The sequence below is a fragment of the Mytilus edulis genome, chromosome 3, assembly GCF_963676685.1.
Source record: "Mytilus edulis chromosome 3, xbMytEdul2.2, whole genome shotgun sequence".
Taxonomy (NCBI): Eukaryota; Metazoa; Mollusca; class Bivalvia; order Mytilida; family Mytilidae; genus Mytilus; species Mytilus edulis.
This window is the reverse complement of record NC_092346.1, coordinates 15,203,496-15,220,518: the sequence shown is the minus strand read 5'-3', so window position 1 is coordinate 15,220,518 and position 17,023 is coordinate 15,203,496. Positions and strand designations below refer to the sequence as shown.

Sequence of the window (17,023 nt, the reverse complement as noted above, 5' to 3'; positions counted from 1 at the left end):
GACATTGACAGTGTTAATAATACAAGAGACTCACAAGAGCTTAAATTGCTAGATCATCTGGAAAAGTCTTGAATTTATGATTATTTTCTATATATCTAAGTTGAACAAGAAAATAGCAACATTGTACGAATTAGTAAAAAAGCATCATTAAAAGACATATTGTCCTACAAGGATTCTTATACCTTGAACATGTTGACTTACTTGTAGATTTGACTTAGCTTATTCTTTTTTGCTTTTAAAAGTTTTTCTTTAAAACCTAATTATGGGAAAATAACTTGATATAAGGGTTTCTGCAACATTAAAAAATTAAACCACAATAAAAGGTAAAAATCGTCTTTCAAGGGTGAAAACCTGCAGAAGATTTTTGCCTTGTACAATTCCTCTCTTTCTTTAAAATTCGTAAAGTCTTCACTCAAGAGTTATAATTTTTTAACAAACAACTTTTTTTTATAGATTAAGAAATAAGTAGAAAACTAAAATGAATTTGGCCTTTTTGAAGTTCCTGTCTGGTCTTTTATCCCTTCACGTGTTAAATTTCTTTAATCCTCTGCTTTAAACATTTTGGGTATATGTGTATTCCTGTTGAAGATGACCGAACATATTAAGTGTTTTTTTTATATTTACTATCTAAATTTTTATTAATATATTATTGTTTTTAATGTAATGACTAAACACTTTAAAAAAATCATTTAAGGGGCAATACCTTCATCATAGGTGACACGTAGAATTTTATTTAAATTGTCACTTCAGTGTGATTTTTCTGAAAGCAAATTCTCCTCCATATGTGGCACACGTCGTGTTTCTCGTGTTATTACAAAGCCCGTAAATAGTATAATTCGGTAGGTCACATTCGTGAAAATGGAACGGGATTGTACTTACGACATAAGGAACATATTCGATATCTTCTGTATAACGGATATTCTATAACGGTCAACCAACTAGTGATTGCGTCCGTAAAATATACGAAGTAATTATTTCAACTTGAATTTCCCGAAAAAATTGATGCTTTGGCATTTAGATATCAAATATACCGGTTCACACTAAAAATCAACATGTACTAGTACTTACTATATGATTTATCTTTGGTTTGAGAAACGACTTTATGATGGGGGAAAAGTTGACCTTCCATACATTCTATCAAATCTTGAAAACATGTATGACACTCCTTAAGAACTTCTAATAACACACTGTAGGATTCTTGTGGTCTTTGAATTAGAAGGTCTAGAATACATTTGTTGCGGTCAGATTGTCTCAGTTGTTGTTCTATTTCCTCTCTGTCTTCTTTCTTAAGGATACATTTGGAAATTAGTAGATCAAGGACCTCATTATCCAAAATGGTGTCCTGTATTATCTGGTCATAGAAATGGAACAATCTGTGGTGAACTGGAAAAGAAACTAAACATGAGGGTACCTTGGCGATTTAACTAGATAGTAACGATAGTTTTGACCATTTTGTTGTCCCGTATTAAATAATGATACACATTTTGAAAATAAAAATATACCAAGTTACTTTCTTTCAACAAAGCAAAAGCATTCGAAAGAAACGCGAAAAAACTTACATATAAGGCAGTTGCATGTTTTAACATTCAGTATTTGTGTAATTTTTGTACCTGAAACTGAAACCGGTTAGGGAATCCAAATGAATCCCTGAGTTTTCCTTCTGTAGCAGCACACTGTGAAATTAATAAGATGCTGTATTTTGTTTGCCATAGTTCAGATCTCACGTATTTATTCCCATATTAAAAGGAATAAAAATTTCAATTCATAGTATAGAAATGTCTATATTCTCTCGTAAATTTTTAATCGTTTTGTAAAAAATGCGTCTGTTAAGTGGTCCAATACATGTACCTAACCCTAAATTGTTATTCAATCTTAGACAAAGAAGTTTACCATTTATTTTGCGTTAACCAAAACATTAATTTTATTCTATCAATTTAGAAGCATAACGGAACAGGAAAAGTAAAAACATAAAAAAATAGAACTTAACCTGTGTTTAGTGGTTCAACACATGTCATTAAAATTCAATTCGATTTGTCAAACTTTAAGGCGTTCAATAACTCTGAAAACAAAACACAATCCAACTAAACCTGTCTTCAGTTTCAACATTTCATAAAAATTTCAATCGATTTCAAAAAGTTTTTTATTTATTATTCGATAAACCAAACCAAAATCAAGTATCAGAATGACCATTCCTCCGGAGCGGTTGATGTGAAACCAACGACAATCGAAATAAACTTGCTGTTGTGGTCCAAAACATTCAATGAAAATAACAACATAAAAAATTACAGTTTTCCATTTAACTCTGGGTTCCAAAAGTGACGCACAGACACTCCGGCAGTCACGAAACTTCCTATAAACCCTATAATATTGAGTGGGTGTACAAAGGGCTGGTTTAAATTATTTGAATATTTGCAATCAATTCATGATAACTGTGATTTCCTCGAATGTGACCTATTGAAATAGACCTATCAACGTTTCTTTCTTCTTCACATGAGCAACACGATGAGTGCAACATGTGGGTCAGGATCTGCTTACCCTCACATATGAGCAACCCCTGTTCGTGGTGTGGGTCGTGTAATCAGTTTTTAGTTTTCTATGCTGTATTTTGTTTATTGTTATTTGTCTTTTGTTCTTTTCTATTTTGCCAGTGTGCTGTCAGTTTATTGTCGAATTAGGATTTTGAATGTCCGTTCGGTATTTCTCCATTTTCTATGGACGTCAAGTTGGTTACTTATTCCCTTTTCCCTGTTCGTTACCTATTCCTTATTCCCTATTCGTTACCTATTCATTACCTATTCCCTATTCCCTATTCGTTACCTATTCCCTATTCCCTATTCGTTACCTATTCGTTAACTATTCCCTATTCTCTATTCGTTACCTATTCCCTATTCCCTATTCATTACCTATTCCCTATTCGTTACCTATTCGTTACTTATTCCCTATTCGTTACCTATTCGTTACTTATTCCCTATTCCCTATTCGTTACCTATTCGTTACGTATTCACTATTCACTATTCGTTACCTATTCTTTACTTATTCCCTATTCCCTATTCGTTACCTATTCGTTACTTATTCTCTATTCCCTATTCGTTACCTATTCGTTACTTATTCCCTATTCCCTATTCGTTACCTATTCGTTACCTATTCGTTACTTATTCCTTATTACCTATAATAAGTAACGAATAGGGAATAGGGAATAGGTAACGAATAGGGAATAGGGAATAAATAACGAATTGGGAATAGGGAATAAGTAACGAATAGGGAATAGGGAATTAGTAACGAATAGGTAACGAAAGGGAATAAGTAACGAATAGGGAATAGGGAATTAGTAACAAATAGGGAATAGGGAATAAGTAACGAATAGGGAACAGGGAATAAGTAACGAATAGGTGACAAATAGAGAATAGGGAATAGATAACGAATAGGGAATAGGGAATAAGTAACGAATAGGTAACGAATAGGGAATAGGAAATAAGTAACGAATAGGTAAATAATAGGGAATAGGGAATTAGTAACGAATAGGTAACGAATAGGGAATAGGGAATAAGTAACGAATAGGTTACGAATAGGGAATAAGTAACAAATAGGGAATAGGGAATAGATAACGAATAGGGAATAGGGAATAAGTAACGAATAGGTAACGAATAGGGAATAGGAAATAAGTAACGAATAGGTAAATAATAGGGAATAGGGAATTAGTAACGAATAGGGAATAGGGAATAAGTAACGAATAGGTTACGAATAGGGAATAAGTAACGAATATGGAATAGGGAATTAGTAACGAATAGGGAATAGGGAATAGGTAACGAATAGGTAACGAATAGGGAATAGGGAATAAGTAACGAATAGGTGACGAATACGGAATAGGGAATAAGTAACGAATAGGTAACGAATAGGTAACGAATAGGGAATAGGTAACGAATAGGGAATAGGTAACGAATAGGGAATAGGGAATAAGTAACGAATTGGGAATAGGGAATAAGTAACGAATAGGGAATAGGGAATTAGTAACGAATAGGTAACGAAAGGGAATAAGTAACGAATAGGGAATAGGGAATTAGTAACGAATAGGGAATAGGGAATAAGTAACGAATAGGGAACAGGGAATAAGTAACGAATAGGTGACAAATAGAGAATAGGGAATAGATAACGAATAGGGAATAAGGAATAAGTAACGAATAGGATACGAATAAGGAATAAGGAATAAGTAACGAATAGGTAAATAATAGGGAATAGGGAATTAGTAACGAATAGGTAAAGAATAGGGAATAGGGAATAAGTAACGAATAGGGAATAGGGAATAAGTAACGAATATGGAATAGGGAATTAGTAACGAATAGGGAATAGGGAATAGGTAACGAATAGGTAACGAAGTAGGTAACGAAGTAGGTAACGAATAGGGAATAGGGAATAGCTATAGGTAACGAATAGGGAATAGGGAAGAGGTAACGAATAGGTAACGAATAGGGAATAGGGAATAAGTAACCAACTTGACGTCCATCTGTTTTCTCATGTTTACACAGTTAAAATCATCTATCAATGTTTCTGAACCAATTTAGAGCCGGCTTAAACAATGTTGCCTGTATTTCATATCCATTTCTTTTTTAATGTATCAAAAGATGATTGAGAAGCTGTTGTTGAAAGACATAAGAAATCAGTAATGACAGGACGAATGCAGCATATCAGAAAGAAATTAGAATTTAGAAGAAAAAAAGTGGAGCACAGTAATGGGATTCGGCTAAGCCCAGCATCCCATGAACCCTTAAAATAGAACTTCTTTTTAATACTGTTTCAACATTAATGGAAAATTTGATTTCCATTCAGAAAACATGCAGAATACAGAAATGAAAATGAATCAATCATGTTCATACTTAGCGTTTACTTGATGAAGATATTAGCAATTTAAAGTAGTTTATCAATCAACTATTGGAAATAATATTTCGTATCTGGATATCATATACCTTAAAGATACCTTTAGCTTTCTGTTTTCAGGAGTCAACTTTAATAGATTTATTTTTCTGTAATCATGTTTTCATGTCTTATAATATTTCAGTAAAAAGATTATTTGTTCTCCATTTGTTTTGCATTGATATGATCAAGAACTAATTGTGTTATTCAATTTGTTTGGAAGCATTACATTTGCAAATTTAATTTACAAAAGTATTCTTGTCCAATTATCATCAGCTTTAGTACAATCTGAGAGCAAAAATAAACTGTTTAGTAAAAAGTAAATTAACAAAAATACTGAACTCCAAGGAAAATTCAAATCGGAAATTCCGTAATCGAATGGCAAAATCAAATGATAAAACACTTCAAAAGAATAGGCAACAGCAGTCATATTCCTGACTTGGTAAAGGCATTCTCAAATGTATAAAATGGCGGATTCAACCTGGTTTATAGCGATACACCTCCTACTTGTATGACAGTCGTATTTTAGATAAGTTATTAATGCACCTATTAGTTGGCTGAGTTTATCCCATTCCTCTGATCTGAGTTTGGTCTTCAGCTGATCTTTATAATCAAGGATAGCTTGGAGAAAACCACCTTTGTACTCTCTGTCTATGAACTGTTCAAACGCCCTAGGTACAGTAAAGAGAACAGTATATGCTGCTTGCAACATGTTGTCTTCTTCTGTTGGTATTCTGTAAATATTGAATATGAATTGTATTTTCTTATGTATAGTAGGAGGTATGATGATAGATATTGTAACGTGTTTGGCTTATGAACTATATGTTCGTATCCGTTTTCACAGAATCTGAGACACTCCAATATCAATCTTTTAATTAACTCAAAAACCCAACTACAACTTGGAGACTTTACTTAAAACTACAAGACCAACTTAATAAAGAAATAACACTATTTACACAAATAACTTTGTATCAAAAAGTAGTCTGAAAACTAGAACCTCAATTTATCCTTGATCCTTTCACTGACTCCGAGGTCCCAACTGATTTGACAAACAATTATATTAAACTTAAGAATAAGCTTCAAAAATCCTAGGTTCCTGAAACACCTAGTTCTGAGACACCCAGTCTCTGAGACAACTAGTCTCTGAAGCAACTAGTTCCTGAGACAACTAGTTTTGAAGCACCTAGTCCCCGGAGCACCTAAGTCACCAGATTATTACAAGCTATCTGTTCGAGGGACTGCGACCATTCCCGAGAGAAATTACAGTTTCGGAACAACGCGGTAGCTTGCAATAATTGTAATACTCAGTCTCCGAAGCACCAAAGTCACCAGACTTTTACAAACCACCTGTTCGAGGGACTGCGACCATTCCCGAGGGAAATTACAGTATCGGAACAACCCGGTAGCTTGCAACAATCGTAAAGACTTCAAAAACCGCTTGCTTCAAAACCACAAGCTTTCAACTCAAACTAGGTTTACAAACTTTCCTTTTAAACTACTTTATTGGCTGGTATTCACTTTCCGATGTTCATCCGTCGACGGCCAATTAATAAATGAGCGACTTGCAATGAATCGGTGTCTTTATATACCAAGAGCGTGGACCTCGAAGAGAGCACCCTAGCAACAATTAACGCGTCTCCTAACAACCAAGGATAAAAGACTGATTTTATATGTATTATTCGTTAACGCATTGTTCAAACGGGTAATTTATTATGGATAACAATTCAACGATAAATTACAAATATTGTCTTATGCCTAAAATGCATTTTTGTCACATTACCCACGCCTCCGATTTCATGCGTCCTCGCATGACTAACATACTTTTTTTTTCTATTATAACGTCTGTAATGTTGAGCGTTACTGCCAAAGAATAAGTTTAAAATGTCCACAACAAATTTTGCCTCTGCAGCGGCCCCAAGGAGCCTACTCTTAACGAAATCTGCAGGAGGGGTCTTTTACATGCACAGGGCGTGACATGTTCCTGTACATGGGGCCTCGGATTTAACGTCCCCATCCGACGGACTCACATTGATATATTTTTTTCTCTGTGTTGAGTGTATTTCGACACACCTCAACACTTACAATAAAAATAACATTAATATTTCATAAAAAAAACCCAAAAAAAACAATTGCTTTCTACGATAACGATTAAATTTCAACCAGAGATTGAAATTCTTTGTGAATTTTCTCCTCAACCCCATTTCTATTTAACATACTTCTAACAGACTTTATATATTTTCTGTACTTCAATAACTCTTTCTGCTTTGGAGCCACATTTTTCTCTTGTGTTGTTTTTCTTTTGCTACATGTAAGTCCTTTCAGACACACTTTATCAGAAGTCTTAACATTTGTGTCAGGCTCTTTAATATCATCATCTTCGTTTTCGGAGCTGTCATTTTCTGAGACTTTATCTCGATTCACATCTTCGTCTTTAGAGTAAACGTCTTGTTCCCTTTTTAGCTCAGCGATTTTAACGTCATCATTCCTATGAAACCTTTTCATATGACGTCTGCGATAAGCCGACTTCTTAAAGACTTTGCTACACTGGTAACAATGTGATAAGGTCTTCTCCTGATTCTTAACCAATATTCCTTTATTTGTATCTACAATACTAACTTTTTCTTTGATTGGTAGAACAGTCTCTGTGATGGTTTTAGACACCAGTACTTCACACCGAGGAGGCAGTTGTACAGCCGATGCTACATATGCCCCGTAGCAGCCTATCCGACCTTCAAAATGTAAACGGGTCTCTCTTCCATTTACCCAAATATTACCTTTAGTAATATTAATTACACAACTTTGGCTCCTTTGGAAGTCTATTCCCAGTATACCATCTACGTTCAGATCTGCTATCACAGCTATATTGGAACAGACATCACCATTTATTTCAATATCAATGATGGTTTTCCCAAATACAATTAATGGAGAACCGTTGGTAGTCAATATATCTCTGTCCATTGGTGACAGAACATGGGAACCCATACGGTCAAATAATTTCTTTGAAATTAGAGATACTGTGGCTCCTGTGTCTATAAGCATCTTGGCTTTACAACCATTAACTTTAGCTTCTATAAACATACCGGCCTCATTCGCTAATTTGTTAACTCCTATTACACCGTTCTGTTTTTCGCGTGAAAATTCGGGTAGGTTTTGGGAGTTTGAGGGTCCTCTTTTCACACTACTTTCGGGACAATCTTTTTTAAAATGCCCAAATTTCCCACAATTGAAACATCCCCGATTCTTAAAAGGTTCCCGGGTCTGCTTTAAAGCTTTAACCTCTTCTTGCAAACCAGACAAAGCTGTCTGCATGTTTTTGAGAAGTTCTATTGTCTTGTCTTTAATGTCACTGTTGTCCCCGTCTCTGGTTATAGCTCTTAAGTAACCTTTCCCGTTTTGCTTAATTTCTGCTTTATCAAAAGCTTCCAGTTCAACAGCGTGTCGAATCGCGTCGTTCAAGTCAGAAGGTCTAGCTTGTTTAATTCTAAGTCTCATGTCCACACTCATAAGCCCGTCTATAAATTGCTCTTTAGCTAGAGTTTCCCTAACGTCATTTGGGGCTGTTGGATATGAAAGGTTCGCCAAGCGTCTTATGTCCTGACCTAATTCTGGAAGGCTTTCTGAAGCTTTTTGACGACGATCCCGTAGTTGTGTTCGATACAACTCCGTTTGATTGGCAGGCGAAAATCTCTCTTCAAGAGACCTAACAAGATCTTTAAAACTTGCCTTTTATCTGTGGGTAGATTTCCTAGTACCCCCTGGGCTTGTCCTCTCAATGAGACTGCCAAATATAAACCCTTTTCTGTCTCTGTCCAACCATTTATACTCGAACAGGCATCAAAATGAGACTTGTAATCTATAAATGATCCTTGTCCGTCATACGTAGCCGGCTTTATGATATTTTTGCTTTTATGTATAGACTTGTCTTCCTTATATATACCTAATTCGTCTTCTGTTGCTATTTTTTTAGAAGCTGGGATATATTTATCAGTTATTATAGGCCGTGACATATCTTTTGACTTAGCCGCCCCTTTCCCAACATTTGAACTTTGGAGTATATTGCTGCCTGTACCAAAGTCGGGGTCTGGAATAATGGAAGTACAAAATCCAGAGTCAAATTGTCTTGGCCATGTTGCTTGATTGATAGGAGTTGACTGAGAAAAGTCTGGGGCATTCTCAAAACTCTTAGATCTTAAGCACTCTATTTCCTTGTTTAATCTATCTAACTCCCTGGTCAAATTTCTTGTTTCGACACTGTAAGGGTCATACAACATTTTATCTTCTTTGTATGTTCGGGACATATTTTGAAGAATAAATTAAACAATTTTCCAAATATATTTTATTAAACAATTTGACAATCAATGTATTTACAAAACAGTGTGTTGCTTCTTGCAATTAAGGACAAATAGGAAATAATGACAATAAAACAATGTGATTATTTACATATAATACTGAAGTTTCTCAGATCCCACCGCTGCCACCAATTTTGTAACGTGTTTGTCTTATGAACTATATGTTCGTATCCGTTTTCACAGAATCTGAGACACTCCAATATCAATCTTTTAATTAACTCAAAAACCCAACTACAACTTGGAGACTTTACTTAAAACTACAAGACCAACTTAATAATTTTAAAAGAAATAACACTATTTACACAAATAACTTTGTATCAAAAAGTAGTCTGAAAACTAGAACCTCAATTTATCCTTGATCCTTTCACTGACTCCGAGGTCCCAACTGATTTGACAAACAATTATATTAAACTTAAGAATAAGCTTCAAAAATCCTAGGTTCCTGAAACACCTAGTTCTGAGACACCCAGTCTCTGAGACAATAGTCTCTGAAGCAACTAGTTCCTGAGACAACTAGTTTTGAAGCACCTAGTCCCCGGAGCACCTAAGTCACCAGATTATTACAAGCTATCTGTTCGAGGGACTGCGACCATTCCCGAGAGAAATTACAGTTTCGGAACAACGCGGTAGCTTGCAATAATTGTAATACTCAGTCTCCGAAGCACCAAAGTCACCAGACTTTTACAAACCACCTGTTCGAGGGACTGCGACCATTCCCGAGGGAAATTACAGTATCGGAACAACCCGGTAGCTTGCAACAATCGTAAAGACTTCAAAAACCGCTTGCTTCAAAACCACAAGCTTTCAACTCAAACTAGGTTTACAAACTTTCCTTTTAAACTACTTTATTGGCTGGTATTCACTTTCCGATGTTCATCCGTCGACGGCCAATTAATAAATGAGCGACTTGCAATGAATCGGTGTCTTTATATACTAAGAGCACGGACCTCGAAGAGAGCACCCTAGCAACAATTAACGCGTCTCCTAACAACCAAGGATAAAAGACTGATTTTATATGTATTATTCGTTAACGCATTGTTCAAACGGGTAATTTATTATGGATAACAATTCAACGATAAATTACAAATATTGTCTTATGCCTAAAATGCATTTTTGTCACATTATGACATGATTTAACGAGTTCTGTGCCACAGGGCCGATGATCGGTCCAAAGTCATACTTCTTTCAGTGCCAAAGGGCCGATTCATCGGCCGATTGAAATATATAGAATAACCATACATTGTCTCGAAATATCAATGTTATTTGAACAAGGCTTAGAAACAGGTAGAAAGCGAGGCTGTGCCGAGCATTTCTACCTGTTTCGAGCCGAGTACAAATAACAGATTGATATTTCGAGACAATGTATGGTTATTCTTTATATACTGCAACTCTTATAACTGTTCAAAATGAAGTATTTAGGGTAAAAAACGTCATTCTTTAATTGTGAGCGGACAACGTAAAATTGCCGCGAACCTGTATGTTTTATTGACGTCATAAATAAAACTCTACGGAAACACATTGTCAACGTCATAAACATGGTGATATATGGTCAGTGACTGTCACATGATCACATATGAATATACGGTCAATGCAATTTGACTGCTCAAATTGCACAGCTGCAGTATATATGATGTTATGAACTACTATGACGTCGCAGTTTTTGTGATAAATTTAATTCCTCCGTCTTGAAACATTCGCCGGTTTTTTTAACAAGATTAAAGATATGAAAGGGGAGCTTTTTTTATGAAATTTATGAAAATAAAATTATGTAAGAATGCGTTTATAAATATATTTATAATATTTAGAACTATAGAGTCTCGAATCCACTCTTTTTTCACGACGATTTTGCAGTAGGCCATTTAGTATATTTATGTATTCTAGGCTTACTTTCCTAAACTGCCTAATTAAAAGTTTTTAAGCGTTTACTTTGCAAAGAATATAATAAAAATAAAATTTTACATACATAAAATATAGAAGATAGAAGTTACTCAAATACCTTTACAAAGAACGGATTAGAAAAAGCGCAAAAAAACTCGAAAACTTAAAAAGTACGCAAAAAGTGCACTACACGTTAATGACGTAATTAATCTAATGACGTGATTTGTTAACGCATCCATCGGATTATGGCTAATCCTTATCCGTGGTTAATCCTCAAGTTTATCCTCCTGAGTGAGGGATCACACATAGTTTAACCAGGACATATAAAAGAATACTGCTGAGAAATTTCAAAACCATTGTCTATTTCGTGCTGATTTTCACAATTCATTCAACGAAGAAGTTTGTCTTGATAACATACAGTTATGCCCATGTTCCATTAAAACGCCACCAGAGAATCTTAATACATGGAATAAATTTTCGATAATTTTTTTATTTATTTCGCTGCGTTTAATTTTTCTAGGCTTTATACGGCATACGTTTATAGAAATTTCAAAGGCAAAACAGTTAAACATGAATAAAACAAGAGATACAAGGAAAACTATTTAATATTGTATTTATCGTGTGAAAATGCAATGTCCTGTATAGTATCGTAAAACAAGATTCTTGACGGATTGTGCCGGCCAAATTAACATTCCAGGTTAACATGACACTTTTAATTGATACATGTAACCTGTTTCCGAGTAAAATACATGTTCTTTGATCAGTGCATATCTGTACTCATTTATTATTTGTCCCTTCTTCCAAAATAAAAGAAAGCAAAACCGCAAACAACCTGAAAATTTGTGAACAATTATATCTCCGAAGATCATAAAACAAGAACAAAACGACATTTGAGAAAATAACCGGGTCGAAAAGAAGAGTGTTCTGTATGTTCTGGACGAAATGTCCCTGGTGGCAGGAAAAGGCCGAAAAATGTATATGCATGTGTGCTCTCTGTCGTAAAATTGTTCATAAACCATGCAGTACAATTAGGAAACACGACAGACAATGTAACATCGACGAATTCAATATTTTTCTTGAGTAATGTTTATATGAATCTTGAATTTTGTATCCCAAGCTCATATAATGTTCACCAAAACAAACTTTCTTTAATTTATAAGTAGTGAAAAATTAATTTGCATTATCTCTTTTTGTATTACCGAATTTTGTCTCGGGAGTATATGATTTTTAGACAGGTTACCTTCTCTATAGTAGGGAATTTCTGGTATTAGTTCAAGTGAGGGGAACTAAAAGAATTTAAGTCAAACTAAAATCGGTGCAATTATTTTGTAATGTTTCATGGAACACATAAAATAGTTACCCCTCCCTCAAAAAAAAATAATATTTTACCTTATCTTGTTGCTATTACTAGAACCGGGACCAGAATATTTTATTACACGTAACTCAAGTTTTCTAAATATTATAACTTCGGAGTCAAAAATCGGTATTATATGTAAGAAAATGGACTATTAGTAAAAAAATGTTTAATTTTCCCGCCACTTGCAGTTGACATCTTTTGGCGCTTTCATACCTATACTATGACGTCGACATTTTTTGCGTTATCGTAAAGACAATCAAAAAAGACATTGGCACTGAAGGGGTTTTGTTTAAATTTGTTTGGCAGCGAAAGGGTTAATACTATGGATGAATTTGTTTTTGTTTTTGTTTGTTTTAATTTTCATTGTTGGAAGAATAAACTGTTGAAACAGAGATTTGTCTCTCTTATATATAATTTAATATTCTAACATGACGTCCATCAAACGTTTTGAGTACACACCCGTGGTAAAATATGACTATATTGTTTGGGCTGTTCCGCGTCATATGCTTTTTTATGAATGAGCTTCCCGACGTCATAGAACAATGACGTAAGAATAAAAGCCTTTTACGGGGGAAAACACGCTTGTGAGACCGAAAACAGCACAACAAGGAAACGTCAACAAACGATGCTAAAATGTGTTATAAGCCATATGTTTTTATATATTTTAGGTAAATTATTATTCGAATTCAACCAAAACTATCTAAATATGTTATTGTAAATAGTTTAAGGATGTCACTTATTCAGTTTGTTCCGTTCTTTTAGTGTGTTTATTTATTGGAACGGCAAATACTTGCCTGCACCTAGAGCGCTTCGATCCAAAAGAATTGCCGTATTTGTCCTATTAGAATCGAAATAATTCATGGGGGCTTGAATATATCGTGATTTAACCACGGGCTGTCCCTTTATGCCGATATTTTAGCCCTCGCTATCGCTCAGGGTAAAATATTTGTCATAAAGGGCCAACCCGTGGTAAAATCACGATATATTCAAGCCCCCATGAATTATTTTAAATAATTAAAGTATAATGCAAATTTTAAAATTGAAATGGCAACACTTTACACATGCAAACTGTGTAAGACTTTCAGGTCAATCAACAATGACTGAACAACAAACAAGCATGGTTAAATAATAGCTGTGAAATTCAGATTTCAAAAGCTGGTTCAGCTACTTACCTTTTATTATTGTCCTACCATAAAATGTTAACTTACCTTATCCTAAAGGAGTAGGTCCGGTAAGGGCCGATTTGGCCTCAAATTTCAAGTTCATCTGACGAAAGATTTTAAACACTTTTTAAACACTTAGGTGTCTATTTCAGTTGATTCAATAAGTTAATGTTAAAGATTTTAACTGATTTACTCATTAAAAACGCTCCGATTCTAGCTAAGATATGTTTTTGTCAAAAATGAAAGTGGCCGCATCCGTGTTCATCCTCAACCTTTATATATGATCATCAAATACAACTTACATTTCAATATTAAGAATGAACACGAATGCGGCCACTTTCATTTAAGATAGAAACCGTCTTGAATTTAGCTAAAATGCTAAAATTGTGAAGATTTCAGTAAATTAGCATGAATTTATGATGCTAGTACCCGATATATGTGCATTTTGTTGTCATAAAACAGCCCATATTTATGTAGCAGAAGCATTCTTCTTTCCAATAAATAACTAAAAGTATACACTTTAACAATTTTGATAAACTGCTATATTTTGGGGCCAAAAAGGGGTCTAACCGAACCTACTCCTTTTAGCATGTTAATTATGCAAAAAGTTATTGACAGACGGAGACTATGACTATGGGATCAGGCATGGATCAAAATATGATCTTCTTGCAAACGTGATGTTCTGACTTGATTACAAATTTAAACAGCTTGTTGATATCACCACTATTTAAAACAGTATGCAAAAAGGCACATGAAAAACTGTGTAGATGCAAAGAAATAATGGTGCTTATTTTAAAAGAATTACTCATTGAATTGTTTCATCAACTGCCCCATCAAAAAGCGTCAAATTTTCACTCGTTTCGATGATTGATAGAAGTTGATTTGCAAATTAAAATAGCCTGATGCATTTTGCATTTGCCATGGAGATCAGTATTTTTGTTATCCTTTTTGTATTTTGTCCATTATCTAAATGCGTTGTCTCCTTCAATCCACTAATTTAAACGCTTTAGAATTTGTATATTGATAAATCTACAGTGCAATGAGTGATCAGATTTATGGAGCAAACTCCAACAAGACATGACTGCATATTCATACTTCCTATCACTACAAATAAACGCGCAACTTTCGTGCCTAACGCAATATTGTCGAATGAACAAAGTACACGAAGACTCTAGTAAACGCTGTGTGTCTTCAGGTACCGGATATTTTTTATTTTGTAAATAATTTTACAGGGTAGTACCCTCTAGATCTGTTACACACAGTGATTTGCTATTAATGTTCTACGTATTGTGATTAAATGCTGGAATCTCAAATTAAAATAAAGAATTAGACCAAACAATGAATTCATTGAGAAAAAAAACAAAGAAAGAACCTTGACAACTGCGGTAAATTCAGAAGAATATTTTGATACTGTAATTTTCAAAGAAAAGAACAAATATGAGTTTGGTTAATGCGACCTAAGGAAAATCTGCATACAGATACAAGTAAATGTACCTGGAAACAAAATAGTTTATTAATACTTATCCTACCGTATTATTCGCATTAATTAAAGCCTTGCAATAATTTCGGAATTTACAGTATGTGTATTTTGTTTCACTCAAAAAGAATGTGATCAATCAAATGAGAGGGCAGCCTGAAGTATCTATCCTGCTACCATAGTATAATGGCTGAAAAAGAGAGACGAAAGATCCAAAACTCATAATTCGAAAATGAGCAAACAATGTCATGGCTAAAAAAGAAAAAAAGACAAATAAGCAAACAAATAAACAGAAACCATGAAAACACAGAAACATGAGGACTGGGCAACACGAACCCCACAAAAAACTGGGGACAATCTCAAGTCCTCCGGAAGGATTAGCAAATCCTGCGCTAAATGCGACACCCGTCGTAGTGCTCTTATAAAATATGTTGATACGATATATTAAGTAAAAATGCATCACGCAATAGATGATTTGTAATTGAATCAATATATAACCCTGAGATATCATTAAATTCATGAACCACCGGCCATGTGAATCTTCTAAACCTTAAGCATAGAATTTTTGAGATTTAATAACTTTCCTTGACGGAGGATAGACAAAACTTTTACCGATATAAACATTTATTTGTACTCTAGTCCTGTCATGTTATGTTGTCATTTTAGTATTATATTTATACTAGTCATTAGCGAGGAAGCTATTGAACCAAGAGTTCCAAATGGTGAAGTTGAAATCACCCCATCGTAAATTTTACGGACGCCATCACGAGTTGGTTGACCGTTATGGAATAACTGTTTCACAGATGACATTGGATATGTTTCTTACGTCGTTACTACAATCCCCTTCCCTTTCATGACTGTTTACCGGATTTTTTATAACATGAGCAACACGATGGATGCCACATGTGGAGCAGATTTTTTCAACCAAATTGGGGATCAGAATATTTTTCCAGAAAAATAACATGCCCCCTTTCCCATTTTCCCCTTTTGAAGTCAAATGGTTGTTCTCTTAATATAAGTTTTCTGAGGCATCACATGTTGAACTAAAATCTCAACTGCTTTAATTGATCTCCATTGAAGTGCTATGTGATAGATATCTTTGCTCCTTTCCAGGCCAGGACATGACATATACCTAGCAACACGGCCATGTCTTTTTTTCGGGGGGGGGGGGGGAGGGGGTAAAGTTATTCGTTAATGTGTGTACATTCTAGTTTTTTGTGTAATACGTTCAACACGGGGCTTTGGCCCACACCAAACAACAAGCTATAATAAAGGACCCCAAATGTTGAACAGAAAAACCAACTACCTAGTATACATACAAACTGAGAAAAACCTATGAACCACACCAACAAACGGCACGTACTGAAGAACAGGGTCCTGACTTAGGACATCTGAATATATATGCAGCTGGTATGGATAGTTTTGTTCCGCCGGCTAACGAAATTGCAGTTGAAGGCAACACTTCTCCTTCTGCATACTTTATTCTAATAACGAACATCACATCCGACTAGCATTATTTACTTTGATAATAAATCTGTGTAAATGCCTGATACAGTTTAAAGGGCCGCATTTGAAGTTGACTTAAACGCTCTTGCGGAATTAAATTGGTGTGGCCATATAGAAATATAAAATAATTTTGCCGTTCAATGTTTTTTTCAAAAAAAAATATAATTACACAATTGGAATGGTGGTTCAAAAATCAAAAGTATGTTAGAACTATTTTAAGAAACAGACCGAGGTTTAAAATTATCCAGAAATTCTTTAGAATTTTTAAGAATCCACATATGGTTAATACCCCTACGCGATTAAAATAATTTTGTCGTTCAAAGTATTTTCAACTTTATAATAGAACAATAACACAATGACATATAATAGAACAATAACACACTGG

General features: G+C 34.6%; 1 protein-coding gene across 1 annotated transcript in view; it reads right to left on the bottom strand.

Annotated features, from left to right (window-relative positions):
• LOC139515065 (uncharacterized) overlaps positions 1-17,023 on the bottom strand; it is a 36,580-nt gene that overhangs the window by 11,102 nt on the left and 8,455 nt on the right. The window contains exons 3-4 of the mRNA XM_071304624.1: positions 5,455-5,642; positions 1,069-1,383 (exon numbers count right to left, since the gene is read on the bottom strand). Of these exons, the coding sequence (XP_071160725.1) occupies positions 1,069-1,383; positions 5,455-5,642 (503 nt within the window). The remainder of the gene's footprint in view (positions 1-1,068; positions 1,384-5,454; positions 5,643-17,023) is intronic.